Below are 26,728 nucleotides of genomic sequence, written 5' to 3'. Positions count from 1 at the left end.
CCCTTGTAGATTGTGAGCCCTCGCGGGCAGGGTCCTCTCTCTTGTACCAGTCGTGACTTGTAGTGTTTAAGATTACTGTACTTGTATGTATTATGTATACCCCTCCTCACATGTAAAGCGCCATGGAATGAATGGCGCTATAATAATAAATAATAATAGTGCAGGCGTTGCTGAAAAATAGTTTGTGTAGGCTTAGAAGTCCAGAGAGTGGTCCTGCTGTGATTGACAGCTCATTCATGCACATTGGTAAACGAGATGCTGTCGATCACTAAGTGACTCCTCCTCTGTGATTCTTTATAGTAAGTCACCATGAATCTTTTAACAATACCATGTCATTATACTTATCTACTCCTGCAATAGATCAGGCCTCCTGAATTTTTGCATGGACTTTTTTGCACTATTGCAAAAAAAAAAAGAAAAAATTACGAACTCCTTGGGCAAAAGCTCTGGCGTTCTGCACTTCATGGTCACAGCTCGGTTGCAGGGCTCTCCGAACACTTCTCTCCTCTTTCGTCCCATTATCATAGCTATTTATATCATAGCAAACAATTACAGAAGGAGCAGCCAGATGTCCCAAGCAACCCCGTGTGAAGATACCGCCCCCGGCCAGCCCCGGTATGTAATGCTCCATCAACAACTTTTAAGGATTAAGGTTCTGTTCTCCAGCCGCTCGGGAGACCAAGGCCTCGAAAATCTGCTCCTGGTGCTCAGGTGAGTCTGCAATGCATGCTGGGAGTTAGGCAACTGGTATTATTTCTGGGTTTGCAAAATTTTTTGTAAAAACTACCGTTGTATTTTTAATGTATCAGTCCTAATCCTGAAGGCAAACTCACCCTGTTGCATATTTTCTTTCCTTTATGGGCTCTCAGGCTTCCTCTCTAGGTGCCAGTGCCCTGTCCAGTATTGCAAAGGGCAAACCCAATCTCTTATGTTTCCTAACCAACCATCTCTAGGTGTCTTTGGTGGATCCTGTGATTGCCACTCCTAGGCCTGGCCCTGCTCCACTAAGCCCAACACTTGTTTGGCCCCACTGTCATCTCAAGAGTTTCCAGTGACAATAGGGTCCACTCTCAGCTTCCCCAGTACCACTCGCAGATATCCCCCGAGGTTCTGATGCTGACGTCTAGGACAAATGCAAACAGGTCAAAGCACAACCGGAGTTGACACAACTCTTGTTAGTTATATGTCAATTTAACTTGGAAGTTATAACATAAACAGTCCCTAGCTTGGCAGATACACTTCTATTAGAGGCACCGGGCTTGGTGGTTACACTATAAAAGGAAAAGTCTCTAGATTGGTGGATATATTTCTTTCAGAGGTTGATGACTACACAATAAGGTCAACATCTCTCTTGGAGGTTACACTTCCTTCAGAGGCACGGGGCTTTTCGGTTGAACAATAATAGGAAAAGTCTTTCTTGATAGTCGCACTTCTATCAGATGCACTGAGCTTGATGGTTACACAATAAGTGGACCACTCTCTTCATTGTTAAACTTCAGATCAGATACGCTGAGCTTGGAAGTTACATAATAAGATGAACAGTCTCTACTGATGATTAAACTTCTATTTGAGGCATTGGGCTTGGTGGTTACCTTCTAAAAGTAAAAGTCTCTAGATTAGTGGTTATACTTCTTCCACGGGTACAAGGCTTGATGGTTATACACAATAAGAGGAACATCTTCTCTTGGAGGTTACACTTCTTTCAGAGGTTCTGGGCTTGAAGGTTACAAAATAAAAGGAAAAATCTCTCTTGATAATATTACATTTTTATCAGATCAAAAAGAGGACCAGACTCTCTTGGTGGTTACACTTCTAACAGATATACTGGGCTCAGTGATTACACAATAAGAGGAACAGTCTCTCTTGAAGGCTACACTTTTATTCAGGGCACTGGGCTTGGTGGTTGTACACTAAGTGGTCCATTCTCTCTTGGTAGTTACACTTCTATCAGATATACTTGGATTAGCAATTACACGATAAGAGTAACAGTCTCTCTTGAAGGCTACACTTCTATTAGAGGCACTGGGCTTGGTGGTTATACAATATTCGGGAGAGTTTCTCTTTTTGGTTTAACTTCATATCTAATATGCTGGGCTTGGCAGTTCCACATTTAGAGGTACAGTCTCGCGAAGGCACCAGGCTAATGGTTATACTATAGGAGAAACAGTCACTAGCTTGCTGGTTAAATTTCAGTGAGAGACCCTGGGCTTTGTGGTTATACAATCAAAGGAGCAACCTCTCTTGGAGGTTACACTTCTTCTAGATGCGCAGGACATGGTGGTTAAACAATACAAGGACCGGTCTCTCTTGGAGGTTACACTCCTATCAGATACACGAGGTTTGGTGATTACACAATTAGAGGAACAGTCTCTCTTAACGGTTATACTTCTATATGAGGCACTGGGCTTGGTGGTTACACATTAAGTGGACCAGACTCTCTTGCTAGTTAAACTGCCGATCAGATACGCTGAACTTGGCAGTTAATAAGAGATAAGTCTCTCAAAGGCACTAGGTTAGTGGCTATACAATACGAGGCACAGCCACTAACTTGCTTGTTACATCCCACTTAGAGGCACTGGGCTTGGTGGTTAAATGGTTTAGCAGGATTGGTCTTTTTAACTGCTACAACAAGCGGTTGCTGCTTCCAACACATTCATCCCATCAGCTCTGTCTACAACAGTTTGGCAAAAAATGTTTTTGTACTTCACCCACGACATGGTCTACAGCAATTCCTGCAGGAACAGTGTGTAATGCATGCTCACATATATGGAGCACAAGATTAGTGTATACTCATACTCTTCCACTTCAGATCATGGTTTCTCGCTCTCTTTTTCTGTCTCAGAGCACAGCTGCACAAGTCACAGCCCAGGCCGCAGCCTTACCCACAGTCTCAGGCCCCAGGTACCACTTGGTGTTCCAAGCCACAGGCCTTCTCCAGGTCTATGTGCATCACTTCACCACCCCCCTCTACTGAGGTGTCAGGTCACAGTCTCTCTCAGGATGGGAACGTTGGCATGGTCATCTAACGACCCTCATGTACAGTAGGTTAAAGCTGGCTGAACCTGCCAACAACAGGATCTGCCGATGGTCTAATGTTTATGGTGGGCTTCCTAACTTTCCCCCAACAGATGATGTCAGGGGAGTGAAGGATACGGCCTTTGTAATTTCTGATGCTGATCATTCTGTTCTTTCCTGGAAATAAGTCACCACTAGAAGAGTTTGGCTGTGGCTCTCTCATAGAAAACACAGGAGCGTCCATCTGAACGGGTGGACCGGCGATATACAGTTGTGGCCAAAAGTATTGACACCCCTGCAATTCTGTCAGATAATACTCAGTTTCTTCCTGAAAATGATTGCAAAAACAAATTCTTTGGTTTTATTATCTTCATTTAATTTGTCTTAAATTAAAAAACACAAAAAGAATTGTCCTAAAGCCAAATTGGATATAATTCCACACCAAACATAAAAAAGAGGGTGGACAAAAGTATTGGCACTGTTCGAAAAATCCTGTGATGCTTCTCTAATTTGTGTAATTAACAGCACCTGTAACTTACCTGTGGCACCTAACAGGTGTTGGCAATAACTAAATCACACTTGCAGCCAGTTGACATGGATTAAAGTTGACTCAACCTCTGTCCTGTGTCCTTGTGTGTACCACATTGAGCATGGAGAAAAGAAAGAAGACCAAAGAACTGTCTGAGGACTTGAGAAACCAAATTGTGAGGAAGCATGAGCAATCTCAAGGCTACAAGTCCATCTCCAAAGACCTGAATGTTCCTTTGTCTACCGTGCGCAGTGTCATCAAGAAGTTTAAAGCCCATGGCACTGTGGCTAACCTCCCTAGATGTGGATGGAAAAGAAAAATTGACAAGAGATTTCAACGCAAGATTGTGCGGATGTTGGGTAAGGAACCTTGACTAACATCCAAACAAGTTCAAGCTGCCCTGCAGTGCGAGGGTACAACAGTGTCAACCCGTACTATCCGTCGGCGTCTGAATGAAAAGGGACTGTATGGTAGGAGACCCAGGAAGACCCCACTTCTTACCCCGAGACATAAAAAAGCCAGGCTGGAGTTTGCCAAAACTTACCTGAAAAAGACTAAAACGTTTTGGAAGAATGTTCTCTGGTCAGATGAGACAAAAGTAGAGCTTTTTGGGCAAAGACATCAACATAGAGTTTACAGGAGAAATAAAGAGGCATTCAAAGAAAAGAACACGGTCCCTACAGTCAAACATGGCAGAGGTTCCCTGATGTTTTGGGGTTGCTTTGCTGCCTCCGGCACTGGACTGCTTGACCGTGTGCATGGCATTATGAAGTCTGAAGACTACAAACAAATTTTGCAGCATAATGTAGGGCCCAGTGTGAGAAAGCTGGGTCTCCCTCAGAGGTCATAGGTCTTCCAGCAGGACAATGACCCAAAACACACTTCAAAAAGCACTAGAAAATGGTTTGAGAGAAAGCACTGGAGACTTCTAAGGTGGCCAGCAATGAGTCCAGACCTGAATCCCATAGAACACCTGTGGAGAGATCTAAAAATGGCAGTTTGGAGAAGGCACCCTTCAAATATCAGGGACCTGGAGCAGTTTGCCAAAGAAGAATGGTCTAAAATTCCAGCAGAGCATTGTAAGAAACTCATTGATGGTTACCGGAAGCGGTTGGTCGCAGTTATTTTGGCTAAAGGTTTTGCAACCAAGTATTAGGCTGAGGGTGCCAATACTTTTGTCTGGCCCATTTTTGGAGTTTTGTGTGAAATGATCAATGTTTTGCTTTTTGCTTCATTCTCTTTTGTGTTTTTTCATTTAAGACAAAATAAATGAAGATAATAATACCAAAGAATTTGTGTTTGCAATCATTTTCAGGAAGAAACTGAGTATTACCTGACAGAATTGCAGGGGTGTCAATACTTTTGGCCACAACTGTAGCTGTCGGATGAATCATCGTTTGCCCAGTTGCCTTGTGAATGGGAGGCTTAACTCACTTTAGTAACACTCCAACATCTCCAGTCACGGGCACATATGGACACCAAGAAAAGAGGGTGTATAAATGCTGCAATTGTTCAAGAGGATATGCCCACCATGTGTGAGAGTGACCATCAAGCCTTGTACCTCATCCGGAGACTGTCTGCTTTCTTCCAAAAACAGCACCACCCCCTATCCATGGCTGTGTCTGGTATTGCGGCCTGTCTGAAAAAAAAACTGTTGGACTGCAATACCAGAAACAACCTGGGAACCAGGGCGGCGCTGTTTATAGAAGGAGGTAGTGATTTTCTTCTTACTATCCCTATATATATGGAGAATTCTCACCCGATCGCCCTGATTGTGTAATCCGTTCTATTTTATAGGACAGATATAGACCACCCCCGGGTTAGCCCCCCCTTAGTGAGAATTTGGGTAAAAAATGACTACATTCGTTAGATCTTTGTTAGATCCGGTTTGATCAACCAAAACTAACGTTAGATCACCCCTACAAAATGAGATATTTACGATCTTTTCCAGGGGGGGCTAACCCGTAGCTAGCCCCCCCAACTATGAAATTTGCCGTTTTTTGGATGGATTCTGATAGATATTCGTTAGATCCGGTTTGATCAGCAAAAATTAGCGTTAGATCTCCTTTCGTTTCCGAGATATTGGGGGGGGGCGGTGGGGGGTTAGCCCCCCCTAATTTGAAATTTGCCATTTTTTGGATGGATTCTGATAGATATTCGTTAGATCCGGTTTGATCAGCAAAAATTAACGTTAGATCTCCTTTCGTTCCCGAGATATTGGGGGTGTCAGGTGGGGGGTTAGGTACGGGTTAGCCCCCCCTAATTTGAAATTTGCCGTTTTTTGGATGGATTCTGATAGATATTCGTTAGATCCGGTTTGATCAGCAAAAATTAACGTTAGATCTCCTTTCGTTCCCGAGATATTGGGGGTGTCAGGTGGGGGGTTAGGTACGGGTTAGCCCCCCCTAATTTGAAATTTGCCGTTTTTTGGATGGATTCTGATAGATATTCGTTAGATCCGGTTTGATCAGCAAAAATTAACGTTAGATCTCCTTTCATTCCCGAGATATTGGGGGTGTCAGGTGGGGGGTTAGGTACGGGTTAGCCCCCCCTAATTTGAAATTTGCCGTTTTTTGGATGGATTCTGATAGATATTCGTTAGATCCGGTTTGATCAGCAAAAATTAACGTTAGATCTCCATTCGTTCCCGAGATATTGGGGGTGTCAGGTGGGGGGTTAGGTACGGGTTAGCCCCCCCTAATTTGAAATTTGCCATTTTTTGGATGGATTCTGATAGATATTCGTTAGATCCGGTTTGATCAGCAAAAATTAACGTTAGATCTCCTTTTGTTCCCGAGATATTGGGGGTGTCAGGTGGGGGGTTAGGTACGGGTTAGCCCCCCCTAATTTGAAATTTGCCGTTTTTTGCATGGATTCTGATAGATATTCGTTAGATCCGGTTTGATCAGCAAAAATTAACGTTAGATCTCCTTTCGTTCCCGAGATATTGGGGGTGTCAGGTGGGGGGTTAGGTACGGGTTAGCCCCCCCTAATTTGAAATTTGCCATTTTTTGGATGGATTCTGATAGATATTCGTTAGATCCGGTTTGATCAGCAAAAATTAACGTTAGATCTCCTTTTGTTCCCGAGATATTGGGGGTGTCAGGTGGGGGGTTAGGTACGGGTTAGCCCCCCCAACTTTGAAAATTGCTGTTTTTTGGATGGATTCTGATAGATATTCGTTAGATCCGGTTTGATCAGCAAAAATTAACGTTAGATCTCCTTTCGTTCCCGAGATATTGGGGGGGGGCGGTGGGGGGTTAGCCCCCCCTAATTTGAAATTTGCAGTTTTTTGGATGGATTCTGATAGATATTCGTTAGATCCGGTTTGATCAGCAAAAATTAACGTTAGATCTCCTTTCGTTCCCGAGATATTGGGGGTGTCAGGTGGGGGGTTAGGTACGGGTTAGCCCCCCCAACTTTGAAATTTGCTGTTTTTTGGATGGATTCTGATAGATATTCGTTAGATCCGGTTTGATCAGCAAAAATTAACGTTAGATCTCCTTTCGTTCCCGACATATTGGGGGTGTCAGGTGGGGGGTTAGGTACGGGTTAGCCCCCCCTAATTTGAAATTTGCCATTTTTTGGATGGATTCTGATAGATATTCGTTAGATCCGGTTTGATCAGCAAAAATTAACGTTAGATCTCCTTTTGTTCCCGAGATATTGGGGGTGTCAGGTGGGGGGTTAGGTACGGGTTAGCCCCCCCAACTTTGAAATTTGCTGTTTTTTGGATGGATTCTGATAGATATTCGTTAGATCCGGTTTGATCAGCAAAAATTAACGTTAGATCTCCTTTCGTTCCCGAGATATTGGGGGGGGGGGGCGGTGGGGGGTTAGCCCCCCCTAATTTGAAATTTGCAGTTTTTTGGATGGATTCTGATAGATATTCGTTAGATCCGGTTTGATCAGCAAAAATTAACGTTAGATCTCCTTTTGTTCCCGAGATATTGGGGGTGTCAGGTGGGGGGTTAGGTACGGGTTAGCCCCCCCAATTTGAAATTTGCAGTTTTTTGCATGGATTCTGATAGATATTCGTTAGATCCGGTTTGATCAGCAAAAATTAACGTTAGATCTCCTTTCGTTCCCGAGATATTGGGGGTGTCAGGTGGGGGGTTAGGTACGGGTTAGCCCCCCCTAATTTGAAATTTGCCATTTTTTGGATGGATTCTGATAGATATTCGTTAGATCCGGTTTGATCAGCAAAAATTAACGTTAGATCTCCTGTTGTTCCCGAGATAGTTCCGATCTTTTTCTGGGGGGGGGGCTAACCCGTAGCTGTCTGAATGCAAAATCCTACAGAGACAAGTAGCGGCTTGGAAAATTCATTGTGGCGGTCTGGACTAGAAATAGGCAAAGCAAATGACCCCAGTAACAGCAAACGTCGCATGTGACCACTGGATATAAGGCCTCTTTCACATGATCTTAGTTTTGTCGTGTAATACGCTGTTTTTCATGCATGTGTATTTCACGATGAAATGTACCCATTGAAACCGATGCGTTTATTCTCATATGCGTTATTTTCACGCATACGCAAATGTGTGTAAAAAAAAAAAAAACAATTACAGGATGTTCTATTCTGTAGCATATTACACGATTAGCCCATTAATACAAATCACTGGGCTGCGTGAAATATGACGGGAAATGTGCAGTGACAACGCTGCATTTTTAACGCGCGCAATACGCATATGATCATGTGAAAGAAGCCTAAAAGTAACATAACCACTAGTGCGGTCTGCAGAGCGCCTGTGTAGCTAGTTTCTGCCTATCTATGGTCACTGTATAGGAGTAATATTGGTCTTTGCATGGTGTTTTATTCAGTCACAGTATGGCAGTATTATTTCATTACTACGTTGGTGTAACTCTCATCAGAGTGGGGGCAAGTAGGAAATCTTGGGTGAGTTCCCACATTTTTTTCCCAGAACTTGACCCCTGGTAGTAGCTGATCTGTAATCCAATGTGAGCATGTGATGTATGGTGCTGAAGGGGTTCCCCGGGATTTTCCCAGGCTGCAGAACGCTGGTGGGGTGACGTCACCCTGCCAGCGGGAAAGCTCAGGGAATCCTTACAGTGCCACAACAGAGGGACGCCTGTGAGCAGTGCTCCGCTGCAGCGGCACGGGTACTCATGGCCTCCCTTGCTGTCGGCTACCTGTGGGTCTTGTACTGCAGGGCTTGCCTGTGGTTCCCTGGCATTTCCCCGGCATAGGACACTGGAGGGGCGATGTCACCCCGCCAGCAGGAGACACCAAGGAACCCCTGCAGTACCACATTCAGAGTTTAATTTCGGCTCAGACAAAACAGGTGTCATATTTAAGCAGTGTGAACTTAGCCTACGTCAGCAGATAAACGTTGATATGCCTCTATGACTTATCAAAAGTTACCTGAAAGCTAAATACAGGGCAGGAAATGCAACAGGTGGCATAGCGGTGGAACAGAGGAGCGCAGCATGATGGAGCCGATCACATGCTCATCCGCTCCCTAAGCACTGCATGATGCCATTGAAAACCACATGTGGAAAAACCAGGTGGGGCAATGGCTTGAAAACCCACTTAGCTCCTTTTACATTTGCATGTAGTTTTATCAACACCATGTCTCCACTTTTGAGTGATTTTGATCCCGCCCTCTGTTTGACCCTGTGTGTGACCCTTTTCTTTGGATGTTCAGCTTCACTTTAGTCATAAGAGCAGGCAGAGAAACACATCCTCGTATAAGTGTGATCACTAAATGTGAAGGTTGGTATTGATTTCCTATGTATGGCATATTTCTATGCAGGAAGGTCTGATCTGCTGTGTGTAATCCGTGCATGAGTGTGTGTATGGATCTGCTGGTCAGTGTGTGCAGATATGGATGGCGGCAGGAGAATGGATGTACATAGCTGTGTGTTAGGAAATTTAATCCCACTTTAAGCACATAAGTGCACAATAGGAAAATGTGCCAAGTAGCTGCAAACCCGTCCTTTACTTCAAGCCTCCCCATTACGTTATTTGTGTTGGCCAATTTATTCATATATAGGATATTAGTCATTCACACGAGTGTAGAATGCTTCACTGAAATGCTGAGAACTGGCAGCAGAGCTGGGCTAGTGACCACATGACCAGCCTAGTCGTGCTATTAGATAGCTGGCATGCGCCTAGTTCTGGGCGCTGCAGCACCCAGACGGCACCTCGGAGTGGAGCGCCACTGGTGTCATTATTCTGTGTGTCTGCAGGACAATACAGGCCTGCTCACAGCTGCATAGAGTAGCATTAGGTGGAAGATTCCCTTTAAGCACACCAACATATATAAATCCAAAAGAGAAAGAAGCATGATGCCCACTAAAGAGGCATTCCCAGCCTGATGGGTGTGCAGAGGCATGCCGTCTCAGGCAGCTAATTATCTTATCTGTCTCCTCCTCCAGCTTATGTGTTCAGATGGCGGACATCATCCAGTATACTTGAGGAACTCCCCTGCTGGCACTGTTCACTTCCATGCAGGCTGATGTGCAGATTGCAAGTACACAAGAGTGTGCCAGACGTCAGCGATCCGACCACCTCCAGCTCATGAACCAGAGGAGGTGCCAGAGAAATGAGAGTCGGCGGCCTGAAACTGCATTGAAAATTATTAATTCTCTGAGGGGCAGACGACAGGCAGTGCTCTGACCATCAGTGAATGACGACAAGAATAAGGCTGCTAGCAGCATTTTCTCCCCACTACTTTCCCACCCAGTCTTATGATGACATGACGGGACGGTGAAGTAGTGGGGAGACAAAAAATTGTAATGATGGTCCCATTCACTTTGAATCGGACCATCACCTCACCTTTTTTTCTTTCCTGCCATGATGGCAGTCATTGATGGGGAAAAATTGTGAGCATGGACACAGCGTTAAAGAGCACCTGAACCTTTACTCTGCATTCTGTCATGCTGTGGCTGATGCCCACAGCATGACAGAAAACTGTGTGCAGCTGCAGCTGTGCTCCTGACCTCCTGCAGCCCTCCTCCCACCGCCAGAGCCAGAAATCTCTTGACTGATCTGGCAAAATGCTAAATGAGTCAAGGTCCTCGCGCCGGGGGCAGGCCAGGAGTGGCTGCGATGCGGCCACTTCCTGGAATGAAGGCCACACCCCCTGCAACATCACATGATGCAGCAGTCTGCTGCGTCACGTGACGTCGACTCTTGGCCCATTCAATGGCTGTGGGTGGGCGGGCTTCAGCGGCGGTGGGCGTTATGCCTAATGACCTGGTTCATCACCAGGTCATTGAAGGTTTCCACTCACCAGATTCGGCGGGGGTAGGGGGTCCCCCGACCGGTGCAGCGGCATTGGTGGACAGATGTCCCGCCGCACTGCCGCACATAACTTACTGTCATGCTGTGGCCAGCAGCCACAGCATGACAGAATTAAAAATAAATAAATAAAAAAAACGTTGCGGTACCCTTTAAACAAAATCTATTTTTTGATGACAGTTCAACTTTACAAATGAAATTCCAACCAAAACACTGAGATGTCCATGGTGTATTGGCGATTAAGTAGGATCACTTTCCATGTTACATGCAGTAATGTTTACAGACAATACATGTAATACAAGTAACAACCCTCACATACCCCCATCTTAAGCAATAATGCCCCCAAAGTCAGTAATGTTGCCTTCGCTTTGCTCTCCTGTGTGTCCCTAGTCCCACTCCTCACCACCTGCTGCACAGCAATATGGCTTACATGGCAGCAGGAGCAAGTGGCTGCATGGAGCTCATCATCCCGCTCACCTATAGGAGGGCTGCTGCTGTCTGAGCTGATCCGACATCTGCAGGCTGGGTCAGGACGCTTAGGAGGCAGTGACACACAGCAGCGCTTGCCAAGCTCCTCACAGGCTGAGCACAGCTACAGCCTCTACTAGGAGCTAAGCCGGCCTCGGAGGAGCGCCCCGACCGCCACACACTTCTTTCTATCCAAAGACGGTTCCTCCATTCCGAAGTAGGGTTTTTGTATGAGTGAAGAAAAACTAAAAGGGAAATGGAGATAAATTTATTGAAATGTTTAATCTCATAGAATACCAATAATAATTTACAATAAATATTCACGAAAGATGTAGGCTGTATCTGAAGAATAGAAGGACTGAAAATTCCCATGAGTGCAAAGTAACTCAAAGGAAAGAAGAAGAAGAACAGGAATGCCCCGGTGTTGGGGTGTTGGTGTTCTTCTTTGTTTTGTTTGAGTTACTTTGCACTCATGGGAATTTCCAGTCCTTCTCTTCTTCAGATACAGCCTACATCTTTCATGAATATTTATTGTAAATTATTATTGGTATTCTATGAGATTAAACATTTGAATAAATTTATATCGAGTCACATTAGTAATTTTCTTTGTTTTTTGTGTAAGTCAAACACCGATAACTCAGGAACTCCGTCTAGATGTTAAAATGTAGGTGTTCTATTTATATTACAGGGATTTGCAGTCCTAAACTTTCAGGTTTTCACTGTTAAATATCTATTTCTGTAAGGTATTACTTTTACTTGTGTTTTTCACTGTACTAATAAGATTTACAGTGGGGAAAAAAAGTATTTAGTCAGTCAGCAATAGTGCAAGTTCCACCACTTAAAAAGATGAGAGGCGTCTGTAATTTACATCATAGGTAGACCTCAACTATGGGAGACAAACTGAGAAAAAAAAATCCAGAAAATCACATTGTCTGTTTTTTTTTTCATTTTATTTGCATATTATGGTGGAAAATAAGTATTTGGTCAGAAACAAGCAATCAAGATTTCTGGCTCTCACAGACCTGTAACTTCTTCTTTAAGAGTCTCCTCTTTCCTCCACTCATTACCTGTAGTAATGGCACCTGTTTAAACTTGTTATCAGTATAAAAAGACACCTGTGCACACCCTCAAACTGTCTGACTCCAAACTCCACTATGGTGAAGACCAAAGAGCTGTCAAAGGACACCAGAAACAAAATTGTAGCCCTGCACCAGGCTGGGAAGACTGAATCTGCAATAGCCAACCAGCTTGGAGTGAAGAAATCAACTGTGTGAGCAATAATTAGAAAATGGAAGACATACAAGACCACTGATAATCTCCCTCGATCTGGTGCTCCACGCAAAATCCCACCCCGTGGGGTCAGAATGATCACAAGAACGGTGAGCAAAAATCCCAGAACCACGCGGGGGGACCTAGTGAATGAACTGCAGAGAGCTGGGACCAATGTAACAAGGCCTACCATAAGTAACACACTACGCCACCATGGACTCAGATCCTGCAGTGCCAGACGTGTCCCACTGCTTAACCCTGTACATGTCCGGGCCCGTCTGAAGTTTGCTAGTGAGCATTTGGATGATCCAGAGGAGTTTTGGGAGAATGTCCTATGGTCTGATGAAACCAAACTGGAACTGTTTGGTAGAAACACAACTTGTCGTGTTTGGAGGAAAAAGAATACTGAGTTGCATCCATCAAACACCATACCTACTGTAAAGCATGGTGGTGGAAACATCATGCTTTGGGGCTGTTTCTCTGCAAAGGGGCCAGGACGACTGATCCGGGTACATGAAAGAATGAATGGGGCCATGTATCGTGAGATTTTGAGTGCAAACCTCCTTCCATCAGCAAGGGCATTGAAGATGAAACGTGGCTGGGTCTTTCAACATGACAATGATCCAAAGCACACCGCCAGGGCAACGAAGGAGTGGCTTCGTAAGAAGCATTTCAAGGTCCTGGAGTGGCCTAGCCAGTCTCCAGATCTCAACCCTATAGAAAACCTTTGGAGGGAGTTGAAATTCCGTGTTGCCAAGCGAAAAGCCAAAAACATCACTGCTCTAGAGGAGATCTGCATGGAGGAATGGGCCAACATACCAACAACAGTGTGTGGCAACCTTGTGAAGACTTACAGAAAACGTTTGACCTCTGTCATTGCCAACAAAGGATATATCACAAAGTATTGAGATGAAATTTTGTTTCTGACCAAATACTTATTTTCCACCATAATATGCAAATAAAATGAAAAAAAAACCAGACAATGTGATTTTCTGGATTTTTTTTTCTCAGTTTGTCTCCCATAGTTGAGGTCTACCAATGATGTAAATTACAGACGCCTCTCATCTTTTTAAGTGGTGGAACTTGCACTATTGCTGACTGACTGAATACTTTTTTTCCCCCACTGTATTTGTTTGATAATTAAATTGATTAAAAATGAGACCACATGAGGAGTTTTTGTTTAGTCTATGTACAGGCTTTTTTAACCCCTTGACGACCGCCCATTGACTTTTGCCGACGGGGCCAGCCGGGCCTTATTCCTCCGCCATAGAGTTTTCACGTCGGGAGGGGAATGGCAGCCCCAGCTTGCCCCGTCGGCAATCGCAGGAACCCAGCTGTCCTACCGTCAGCTGGGATCCCAACCCCCAAAAATTAAATATTTTAATATTTATTCCACACGGTAAACGCCATAAAAAATAAAAAAAAGCCATAATTTCTATTTTTTTCACTGTTTGAGTCACAAAAAAAGGCATAAAACGTAATTAAAAAAATCGGATATACCCCAAAATGGTCCGAATAAAAGCTACAACTCTTCCCGCAAAAAATGAGGCATCCCACAGCTCCGTAGTCAGACAAATAAAAGCTCTACGGGGCTGCGCATGCGGTGAGACCAAATCCTCTCTCATTATTTAAAAAAAAAACGTTTTACTTTTTAAAAGTAGTAAAAAAAAAAAAAAATTACATAAATTTGGTTTCGGTGTGTCTGACCTGACACGGAGAATAAAGTTATTCTGCTATTTTTACCGCACAGGAAACTAACTAAAAATAAAACTCAAAAAACATTAGCGCAATTAATTTTTTTAAAATTTTCTCCATCCTAAAAAATAAATAAAAGTTATACAAAACATTATATGCACTCCAAAGTGGTGCCAAGGAAAAATACAACTTGCTAGCTATGCAAAAAACAGGCCCCCCTGTACTTTGAAATTTGCCGTTTTTTAAATGGATTCTGATAGATATTCGTTAGATCCGTTTGAGCAGCGGCGACTTCGGCGGGGGCCAGTTGTGGGCAGCATCAGGACTTCACTGGCGATGTGTCGCGGCGAGGAAGGGGGGGGAGTGTGCTGCGATGATTGCGAAGAGGCGGCCTGTAGGCATCATGGGGGACGAAAATGACTCACTGACCGAACTTTCAGATTGTCCCACTCACTCACCACCTCCTCACTTCACTCTCTCTCTGTTGGTCTCCCCCAATTGGACCCCTCCTCTTCTCCATCTACACCTCGGGACCGCTGCTGAACCAGATCTAACGAATATCTATCAGAATCCATCCAAAAAACTGCAAATTTCAAATTGGGGGGGGGCTAACCCGTACCTAACCCCCCACCTGACACCCCAATATCCCGGGAACGAAAGGAGATCTAACGTTAATTTTTGCTGATCAAACCGGATCTAACGAATATCTATCAGAATCCATCCAAAAAACGGCAAATTTCAAATTAGGGGGGGCTAACCCGTACCTAACGCCCCACCTGACACCCCCAATATCTCGGGAACGAAAGGAGATCTAACGTTAATTTTTGCTGATCAAACCGGATCTAACGAATATCTATCAGAATCCATCCAAAAAACGGCAAATTTTTAATTAGGGGGGGCTAACCCGTACCTAACCCCCCACCTGACACCCCCAATATCTCGGGAACGAATGCAGATCGAACGTTAATTTTTGCTGATCAAACCGGATCTAACGAATATCTATCAGAATCCATCCAAAAAACGGCAAATTTCAAATTAGGGGGGGCTAACCCGTACCTAACCCCCCACCTGACACCCCCAATATCTCGGGAACGAAAGGAGATCTAACGTTAATTTTTGCTGATCAAACCGGATCTAATGAATATCTATCAGAATCCATCCAAAAAACGGCAAATTTCAAATTAGGGGGGGCTAACCCGTACCTAACCCCCCACCTGACACCCCCAATATCTCGGGAACGAAAGGAGATCTAACGTTAATTTTTGCTGATCAAACCGGATCTAACGAATATCTATCAGAATCCATCCAAAAAACGGCAAATTTCAAATTAGGGGGGGCTAACCCGTACCTAACCCCCCACCTGACACCCCCAATATCTCGGGAACGAAAGGAGATCTAACGTTAATTTTTGCTGATCAAACTGGATCTAACGAATATCTATCAGAATCCATCCAAAAAACGGCAAATTTCAAATTAGGGGGGGCTAACCCGTACCTAACCCCCCACCTGACACCCCCAATATCTCGGGAACGAAAGGAGATCTAACGTTAATTTTTGCTGATCAAACCGGATCTAACGAATATCTACCAGAATCCATCCAAAAAACGGCAAATTTCAAATTAGGGGGGGCTAACCCGTACCTAACGCCCCACCTGACACCCCCAATATCTCGGGAACGAAAGGAGATCTAACGTTAATTTTTGCTGATCAAACCGGATCTAACGAATATCTATCAGAATCCATCCAAAAAACGGCAAATTTCAAATTAGGGGGGGCTAACCCGTACCTAACCCCCCACCTGACACCCCCAATATCTCGGGAACGAAAGGAGATCTAACGTTAATTTTTGCTGATCAAACCGGATCTAACGAATATCTATAAGAATCCATCAAAAAAACGGCAAATTTCAAATTAGGGGGGGCTAACCCGTACCTAACCCCCCACCTGACACCCCCAATATCTCGGGAACGAAAGGAGATCTAACGTTAATTTTTGCTGATCAAACCGGATCTAACGAATATCTATCAGAATCCATCCAAAAAATGGCAAATTTCAAATTAGGGGGGGCTAACCCGTACCTAACCCCCCACCTGACACCCCCAATATCTCGGGAACGAAAGGAGATCTAACGTTAATTTTTGCTGATCAAACCGGATCTAACGAATATCTATCAGAATCCATCCAAAAAACGGCAAATTTCAAATTAGGGGGGGCTAACCCGTACCTAACCCCCCACCTGACACCCCCAATATCTCGGGAACGAAAAGGAGATCTAACGTTAATTTTTGCTGATCAAACCGGATCTAACGAATATCTATCAGAATCCATCCAAAAAATGGCAAATTTCAAATTAGGGGGGGCTAACCCGTACCTAACCCCCCACCTGACACCCCCAATATCTCGGGAACGAAAGGAGATCTAACGTTAATTTTTGCTGATCAAACCGGATCTAACGAATATCTATCAGAATCCATCCAAAAAACGGCAAATTTCAAATTAGGGGGGGCTAACCCGTACCTAACCCCCCACCTGACACCCCCAATATCTCGGGAACGAAAGGAGATCTAACGTTAATTTTTGCTGATCAAACCGGATCTAACGAATATCTATCAGAATCCATCCAAAAAACGGCAAATTTCAAATTAGGGGGGGCTAACCCGTACCTAACCCCCCACCTGACACCCCCAATATCTCGGGAACGAAAGGAGATCTAACGTTAATTTTTGCTGATCAAACCGGATCTAACGAATATCTATCAGAATCCATCCAAAAAACGGCAAATTTCAAATTAGGGGGGCTAACCCGTACCTAACCCCCCACCTGACACCCCCAATATCTCGGGAACGAAAGGAGATCTAACGTTAATTTTTGCTGATCAAACCGGATCTAACGAATATCTATCAGAATCCATCCAAAAAACGGCAAATTTCAAATTAGGGGGGGCTAACCCGTACCTAACCCCCCACCTGACACCCCCAATATCTCGGGAACGAAAGGAGATCTAACGTTAATTTTTGCTGATCAAACCGGATCTAACGAATATCTATCAGAATCCATCCAAAAAATGGCAAATTTCAAATTAGGGGGGGCTAACCCCCCACCGCCCCCCCCCAATATCTCGGAAACGAGAGGAGATCTAACGCTAATTTTTGCTGATCAAACCGGATCTAACGAATATCTATCAGAATCCATCCAAAAAACGGCAAATTTCATAGTTGGGGGGGCTAGCTACGGGTTAGCCCCCCCTGGAAAAGATCGTAAATATCTCATTTTGTAGGGGTGATCTAACGTTAGTTTTGGTTGATCAAACCGGATCTAACAAAGATCTAACGAATGTAGTCATTTTTTACCCAAATTCTCACTAAGGGGGGGCTAACCCGGGGGTGGTCAGATATAGGCATTACGTGAGTTGCATGCAGTGACAAGTGTATGTGGGGGTGTATGGAAGTGCGTGAGCCGTGTCCCTGGCACCAGGTTCATCCTTTATTAGTGTCAGTGTTCTTTTCAGGGCCCCCGGGGGCCGACAGGGAATGGGATGATGATGGGAGAAAGCTGCAAATTCACAAGTGAGAGCCAAATCTAACACTTTTCATGTAACCTCTCCAGAAGGATTCTGCAATGTGTCTGTGGGAATCTCCGGAAGCCGAATCCTGAGTTCCTGGAGAAGCCTCAGACCTGGAGCAGAAGGCAAGTGATCCAGGGGGGAAAAGAAATCCCTGAAATCCCCTGCAGGCCAGCGAGGTAAGAGCAGGGACTGCAGGGTGGAGATGTCATCGTGGCCAGTTCTTGCTGTGAAACAGGCTGCACATTTTTTTTTTCAATTTTTTTTTTTTTCCAAACCGCCACCAAGGGTGGAGTCCTAAAAATCTGACAATGTCTTTTGTTAGGAACTTAGCAAACTGCAAACATCACACGGATCAGTCCATGAAAACGTCTCGGGTTTCTAAACCGTAAGTTATAATTATCATTATTATCCTTTCCGACCGCTCAAAAATCTTCAATTTCATAACTTTTGCTTTATAGGTTGTGGAATGTTTTTACTTTGATGCTTTTTGTTGTGGTTGCTGTTGTTGTTTTTTTTGCCTCTTTTTATGTTTCTTAAAGCCACAATTCTTGGAAATGTTCCAGCATTCCTAAAATAAAAAAAAAAGCCAAACCCACATTCCTTAAAAAAAAAAAACCCTCAGAGAATGGATTTTAACCCTGTAACGCCATCTGGACTTTTAAAAGTCACATAGAGATTGGGAAAAAAAAGTGCTGAAAATCAAGTTGGAAAATTTAAAGAGGTTTAAAAAAAAAAAAAACAAGAAAAATTGCATTCACCTTTTAGGGGACGATAAGCCTCACCTTTAATCCACCCACAAAACTTAGCAGAAATTGCATTATGTCACACCCCAAATTGGCGCACGGCGCTAATAATTTATTTTTGGCCGCATCCCTTCGAAAGTATTTTTTTGTTTAACTTTTCCCAAATTTGTCGTATTTTTCTAATGTCACCCAAGATAAATGTGAACCAGGGCCAACGCTCATCATCTTTGGCCAGCATTCTGTTTACACGCCTTGGTATTTTAAGGGTTAAACCTTCCACCACCGGGCTCGGAGGTCTGCGTTACATTAAGGTTTTCGGCACTTATGATGTCGATGTCTTTGAAGGACGAGTACAAGAAGTTGTCGCCGGCTTCGTTTGAGAACCGTTTTTTCTCGGAGTAGAAAGAGCGGTGAGTGGCGGAAGCGGATTCCATCGTTGCAGACTATGAAGAGGCGATCCCATAGGTACGCCAACCCGCTGGGATCTCCAACCCGTGACTCTCAATCCATTGGTAAACTACAACCCCCCAGCTAAAAAGTTTTTAAAAACTTTCTAAAAAGTTGGGATGTTTGTTGGTTAGAGACTGCAAGAGTATATCTGCCGACGTTTTTTTTCTTTTACCAACCCCCATTTTATTAAGGACATTCCTTCTTTACGCCCCTCATTCCAATCCCCTGTCCGTGTCATTTTCCCATCCATTAGCTGGACACTGAGATACTAGGATGCTCCATGATTATAGGGAAGTGCTAGTTTTTGGGAATCTTTGGTACTGATAACTCTTACGGGAGCCTCCCAGACGTTACGCAAAGTTTGGTGCATCTCGAAGTTTCCGGGTTTGGTTGAAAAATTAGTAGGACCAGGGTACTAGGAACCAGGGGCAGCTGCAACATCTGCCCTCAATTTTGTTTGTCCGGTTTTGCCTAAACAAATAATTTATACATTTTTGACTACACATTGCCAGCCGCCATTTTTGGCCACTGACTACAGACTGCCATAAGATTGTCAATGTATGAATTTTATGGACGATTTTCAGTGCAGTAGCTCATGTATATGGCAACTACCTGTATGGGATCTGTATAATGGACTCAACGGCGGCCATATTTATAATACCGCATGCTTTGGAGTATGAAACTATACTTGCGGAGTCTCAAAGGAGCATCTAAGGATGTAGAATTCGACTATTTGACTATGGAGCCTTCACAAACCTATGACGGCAAATAGATAAAGTGGAGGGTTTAGACAATCAGGCCCCAAGGTGTCCTATAAATAAGTTGGTCTGATAGTCGCTGCGGTCAGACCACAAATCAGTCCAACTTAGAAGTTTCTGGGACAAAGGTTTCACCAAGAACAGATGAAATACACAGGAAATGATTTCCAAAAATCTCCAGGGTTTGCCTGAGTGTTGGTTTATTTTATACCCTTCATGATTATAGGCGTTCGGTTCATAGCTGTATATTGGGTGAAATGCACTCCCTGTTCCCACCCATCTTACTCACACGCCTCAATAGTTCTTTGGTCCGATTGCTGCATGAAAAGACAGCCCTCGGACCAATGACATTATGATTGTCACTTGGTTCTCCATGGTTATATCCTCACGTGGCCACTCTCCTCATTTACCGTCCATCACCATAGAAGCGCCATCTCCCACTTTTGTGAATACCGTCCAATGTAGGTCTACTAGTTGAACTACTGTTATGACGAGCAAGAAACATCAGCTGTGCAATCAGATCCTTCTTCTGCTCTTGGAAAACATTCATTAGTTTGTCCTCCTGAGGTTTTCGTGAGTCCATGGTTGCTCTTGAGCTCCCATGTCATCTGGATGACTCTCCCTACATCTGTAGGTTATTGTAGCCGGGGGATTGTTTCCAGATGTCTGCAGTGCAGACAGCTACAAGAACGTCCTAGGAACTGTAGCGTTGTAAACATGTTTGGAGACATTTGTAGGCGACAAGGCGTCCATGCTTACACCACATTATAGCCTGGTGCTACATGGAGCAACTCCACCAAGGTCATCTGCTCTGATCCCAGGCACAGCCTATACCAATGGACCCCAAACAGTTTGTCTCCGGCTGATGTGAACCTATGCGTTCAATGTCCTCTTTCTTCGATCATTGACTCCATTTCCGATCACGAACTGTTGACTTGTCCCTGGCACGGCACGCTTTCTGGTAGCCCATGGGTCATTATTGCTGGAATTTCGGAAACAGAAAACACTACATGATAGGAAGAAAAACCATTGAGTAGATCACAGTTCCAATATAGAGGGTTAGGTTTAATGGCCGTGTACAGACAGAAAAAGGAGAAAAGACCACATCGCCCCAAAATCTAGATGGTACTTCAGTTACTCCAGTTTACAGACCTGTATAATTCAGCAAAAAACACTTAAAGGGAACCTTGGTGTATGCAAGCACCATATGTGATAATACAGGTATAACGTGTGTATTACTCATCATAATCCCTGCTCATTCAAGGTTTAAGGGTCCAGTGGGTGGTCTTAATCAGTGATCGACACTATTTCCTGTATATGTGTGCATACAAAGATCTCGGTCAATCAGTGAGTAGCACCACCCACTGGACTCCTATTAAGCCCAGAATGAGCACATGCTGTTCACAGATTGGACTGCATGCTGAACATGACAGGTTGGGTTAGGGTTTGACACTATTGCCATGTGCTGGAGGGAGACATCTGGCATCATGTACTCCATGCTTTGACTGATGATAACCCCTCCAATTCATGGGATCTAAAATGTCTGCAGAAAGTGACCTTACTGCTGACCTTCTGACATATCACCTCTTGATGCGTCCTCCCAACCAGTCAACATGAGCATGATGACCTCCTTCATGGACCTTATACATTTTTGGTGGCTTTCAAGGATAGTCCCATGACCTGTGGTAGACTTGGCTACATCTCCAAGCTCTTACGGTGATCCATTGTTATGGCTCTCATGGTGTACATGGACATGATTGTTAGAGAAATTGAAATGGGCCATGAAAAGAAATTTTGTCTCCATGATGGAGTTTGTTGTCCACTTTAGAAACCCATTTTCATACACCAGATTAGTGCTTTATGAGTTGACATAGGGAAGGGGCCCTATGCGTGGGATCTTCATCTCTTGGCTTGAGTGAAGAACAGTTATGAAGAGTCTCTCTCTCTATGGAGGACCTGTCCTGTCCTGAGTTACACAGCCAAGCCATTGATATCAATGGAGTCTGTGTAATGCTTAGTTTCACCAGAGATGGCACTGCATGGAAACTGAACACTTACTGCCAGGTGACTTCTCAGATCACACCTGATCACTGGAGGTCCAAGGCAGGGACTGCTTTTCCTGATCAGCTTATTATCAAGAGACCATCCCGGATTGTTGAGAATCCCCTGTAGATATCCATATCGATGACAGGTTCCCTTTAAAACTTGACTTGTAGATACATTGTTGAAGGATAACACTGATTGCCTTTTAATTAATTTCAATGCAGATGGTAGTTATGAAATCTTGGCACCACTTGTCGTGTCTTGGGGGCATATTTAAGGTGGATCATACAATAAATAAAGCACATTCTGATGTTGTCTTAGCTCTTGTTCATAACAAATCGTCCGTGTTGTTATTCCTCACTACTGCAGGAAAGCAATGCAGAAGTACATTTCTTGGTCTGGAGGACTCGCGGAGGCCATGACCATAATTTGAATGCTCAACAGAAATGAGTGACTCTCCTGAAATTTGTTTCAAGCAAATTCAATAAATTTGGCCGACAGATTCTGTTTGGTGAAACTAAATTTGTTCCAAAAAAAACCTCCAAATAGACATTTCTTGTGCTTTAAGGTCTCTCCAGACTCCAAAGTCTAATAAACAGAGGGCCAGGAAGGGGTTAAATAAAAATTATGCTGGCTGGCTCCTCACCGGTCCTACCACAGCTCCTCACCTGTCCTAGGTTTTCCCCTTACTGGTCCTGCCTCCACCAAAACTCCTCTACTTGCCTAATCATGCCCTTCACCAGTCCTGCCGCGACCACAGCTCCTCAACTGTCCTAGGCTTACCCCTCACTGCTTCTGCCGCCTTCGCAGCTCCTCGCTGGTCCAAGGTTATCCCTCACGGAACTGCCGCCGCAGCCGATCCTCACCTGTCCTAATCATGTCCCTCACTGTTTCTGCCGCCTCCACAGCTCTTCATCTGTCCTATGTTTACACCTCACTGGTCGTACCTCCAACACAGCTCCTCACCTGTCTTAGGGTTTCCCCTCACTGGTCCTGCCTCCACCACAGCTCCTCACCTGTCCTAATCATGCCCCTCATCGGTCCTGCCTCCTCCACAACTCCTCACCTGTCCTAATCATGCCTCTCACCAGTCCTGCTGCCTCCACAGCTCTTCAGCTGTCTTAGGTTTCCCCTTACTGGTCCTTCCTCCATCACAGCTCATCACCTGTCCTAATCATGCCCCTAACACATCCTACCACCTCCAAGGCTCTTCACCTGTCTTAGGCATTCCACTCACTGGTTCTGCCTCCACCACAGCTTCTCACCTGTCCTAATCATGCCCCTCACCAGGCCTGCTGCCTTCACAGCTCCTCACCTATCCTGGGCTCACCCATCACCGGTCTTGCCATCTCCACAGCTCCTCACCTATCCTGAGCTTACCCCTCACCGGCCATGATATCTCCACAGCTCCTCATATATCCTGGGCTTACCCCTCACCAGTCCTTCTGCCTCCACAGCTCCTCACCTATCCTGGGCTCACTCATCACTGGGCCTGCCATCTCCACAGTTCTTCACCTATCCTGGACTTACCCCTCACCGGTCCTGCTGTCTCCACAGCTTCTCACCTATTCTGGGCTTACCCCTCACCAGTCCTGCTGCCTCCTGAGCTCCTCACCTATCCTGGGCTTACCCCTCACCAGTCCTTCTGCCTCCACAGCTCCTCACCTATCCTGGGCTCACCCATCCCTGGCCCTGCCATCTCCACAGTTCTTCACCTATCCTGGGCTTACCCCTCACCAGTCCTGCTGCCTTCTGAGCTCCTCACCTATCCTGGGCGCACCCATCACCAGTCCTGCCATTTCCGCAGCTCTTCACCTATCCTGGGCTTACCCCTCATCGGTCCTGCTGTCTTCACAGCTCCCCACCTATCCTGGGATTACCCCTCACCGATGCCACCACCTCCACAGCTCCTCACATGTCCTAATCATGCCCCTCACTGGTCCTGCCGTCTCCACAGCTCCTCACCCATCCTGTAATTACCCCTCACCGGTCCTGTTGCTTCCACTGCTCCTAACTTGTCCTAGTCCAATTCAGGGCAATGTAGCTGAGATGCAATATGTGACAAAACTCAAGGTTTAGGTTGGTGCTTTTTCTTGGGGAAAAATGCCTTTTTTTCTGATTCCTTTTAAAGATGTTCAGTAAATAATGTTTCTATCCCCTATCCAGTGACTTGATGATGAATACATGATCACTGGTGGTCAAAACTGCTGGGAACTAGTGCAATCACAAAAACAAGCAACCCAAAATCCCTTGTGGTTGCTCACTAATACTTTATTTCCACAGGGAAATTCTCAAGTATGGTGGGGGTTCCAGCAGCCGGACCCTCGGTGGACATACGTGATCATGGAATACTCGTATTAAGCAACGGCATCTTGTCCACCTTGGCACCGAGCACCAAGGACACCAATGTCCACCAGCCCTCACCCGAGCTAGTTCCATGGGGCACTGGGATGTGCAATCCCTTTACCGTTGCACTTGGTCATGAGTGAGATTTGAAGGCTTCAGCCAAATATGAAGAACTTCGCTGCACAGCAAAATAAATCTAAAGAAAAATGTGAAGCCATTGACCTCGGGTTCAGAAAACAAATCTTGGTGTCTGTAATGAACTATCTGTAAACGAGGGCACTTCATCATCTCAGCAATTTGTAAAATTGTCTTCACCCTTCTCCCTCGTCACTTTTAAAAAAACATTATTTTTACATTCTTGTGGCATTTTATCGGTTGTCCACTTAAAGCAGTATATTTTTTTTCTTAAAAGTTCCCTGTTCATAAAAGGATTATAAGGTGTTTGATTTCCAGGATTCCCAGTGACAGCAATCAACCATAATTTGTAAGGAAAGCTGGCAGCATAGATTGAGCTCCACTACAGTGCCCCCGCAGGGAAGATGAAGCATTACACAGCATGAAAGTGTCGGGTCCTCCAAAGCCAGATACAATCTTTCTAGGTACCCTTTCCTCTAGGTAGTTAATAAGGGTCCTTAATGGTATACGCTTACTCAAAATGTATTCTCAGTTCCTTAATAGTGAATTATAGGGTTATTCTGAAAATCATTATGTGGTCTTATAATAATGTACATATATAGTAATTCATTTGTGCCAATATGACTCATGAAATATTCCCTGTTTTATTCATATCCCCAAAAGACGCCCCTGGTTGCCACTGTATCCATCCTGTAATTCCCGTGGTAATACTCGCGCATGTGCAACAACTGCAGGCTCTGCCATCCCAATCTGAGTTTTTACATCATTGTTCTGCTTAATAGTTTCCAGCAGAGATCAGCAGTCCTGCACTCTGCTCTGCTTGCACAACAGTGATTGTGAGGCTGTGTTCACACGCAGCTTTTTTTTGCGTTTTCGCTGCATTTTTAAACTTGCGATTTTGCAGCGAAAACGCAAAAAAAAAAAGCATCCCATGCACTCCTATGGCATTCCGCACATGCTGTGCTAATGCTGCGTATTTTTCCATGGCGGAATTGCATCACGGAAAAATATGCAGCGTGTTCATTCTTTGTGCGGAATCGCGGGAAAATCCGCACACATAGGAAAGCATTGTTCCGCTTACTTTCCGTGTGTGGCTATGCAAAAAGTAAGCAGATCATTTGCGGATGGCACCCACTTTCTGGAGGAGAGGAGATTCTCCTCCAGGCTCTGGGTACCATATCCCTGTAATTAATAGAATTAAAATAAAAAATCGTGATATTCTCACCTTCCGGCGTCCCTCGCAGCGTCGCCAGGCCTCAGCAATGCTCCCGGCAATTTCCGTTCCCAGTGATGCCTTGCGACAATGACCACAGATGACGTAGCATCTCGCAAGACCGCGATGTCATCAAAGGTCATTGTCGCAAGGCATCCCTGGGAACGGGACTTGCCGGGAGCATCGCGAGGATCGGGAACGCTGCGTAGGACGCCGGAAGGTGAGAAAAAACACGATTTTTTTTTATTATTATTTTAAACTTTATATGTTTTTACTACTGACGCTGCATAGGCAGACTCAATAGTAAAAAGTGGGTCACACTCGTCAAACACTGTTTGACGAGTGTGACCAACCTGTCAATCAGTTTTCCAAGCGATGCTACTGATCGCTTGGAAAACGCTAGCATTCTGCAAGCTAATTACTCTTGCAAAACGCTAGTTTTTCCACGGGAAATTGGCGGGAATTTAAAATGCAGATTTCTCGCATATTTGCCGTGGAATGGAATTCCGGAATTCCCATGGAAATTTCCATGGAAATTCCACACGTGTGCACATAGCCTGAAATAACTAGGCACAGCTGAACAGAGACTTACAGGACTTAGCTGCGTTTGATGTCTACTGCTGATATATCACTGACTTGAAACTAAAAATTTTGCTATGTTGATGCATATGTAAAGTCTGCCATATGAATCAATTGACTGGCATCTTTTGCTTTATGCATCAACACTGCAACATAGTGACCATAGGAATTGATAGAGTGGCATCTTCTGTCATATTCATCAATAGAGTGACATCTTCTGCCATATGTATCAACAGAGCAGCATTTTCTAAAATGTGCATCAGCAGAGCAGCATCTTCTGCAATATGCATCAACAGAGTAATCTTCTGTCATATGCATCAACAGACTGCTGTCTTTTAATATATGCATCAACAGAACAGCATCTTCTGCCATGTGCATCAAAAGAGCAGCACTTTCTAAAATGTGCATCAACAGAATACCATCTTCTGTCATGCATCAACTGAGCAGCATCTTCTGCCATGTGCATCAATAGAACAGCATTTTCTAAAATGTTCATTAACAGAGCAGCATCTTCTTCAATATGCATCAACAGAGAACCACCTTCTACCATTTGCATCAACAGAGTCATCTTCTATAATATGCAGCTTCTGCCATATGCATCAATAGAACAGCATTTTCTAAAATGTGCATTAACAGAGCGGCATCTTCTGCCATAT

At 44.5% G+C, this 26,728-nt stretch overlaps 1 protein-coding gene across 2 annotated transcripts in view; it reads left to right on the top strand.

Annotated features, from left to right (window-relative positions):
* Positions 1-501: 501 nt before the first annotated feature.
* Positions 502-26,728, top strand: part of C1QTNF8 (C1q and TNF related 8) — a 31,171-nt gene continuing 4,944 nt past the window's right edge. The window contains exons 1-3 of one of the 2 annotated variants that reach the window (XM_073558446.1): positions 502-711; positions 17,850-17,981; positions 18,128-18,190. In XM_073558446.1, coding sequence (XP_073414547.1) covers positions 569-711; positions 17,850-17,981; positions 18,128-18,190 — 338 coding nt within the window. In that variant the 5' untranslated portion in view covers positions 502-568. Of the gene's footprint in view, positions 712-17,846; positions 17,982-18,127; positions 18,191-26,728 lie in introns of both variants that reach the window. The other variant, XM_073558445.1, reaches the window with a different exon arrangement.

This window comes from Dendrobates tinctorius, unplaced genomic scaffold (genome assembly GCF_039654945.1).
Source record: "Dendrobates tinctorius isolate UK_male_01 unplaced genomic scaffold, ASM3965494v1 ptg000257l, whole genome shotgun sequence".
NCBI lineage: Eukaryota > Metazoa > Chordata > Amphibia > Anura > Dendrobatidae > Dendrobates > Dendrobates tinctorius.
The sequence above is the reverse complement of the archived record's forward strand: the minus strand, read 5'-3'. Positions and strand labels throughout refer to the sequence as shown.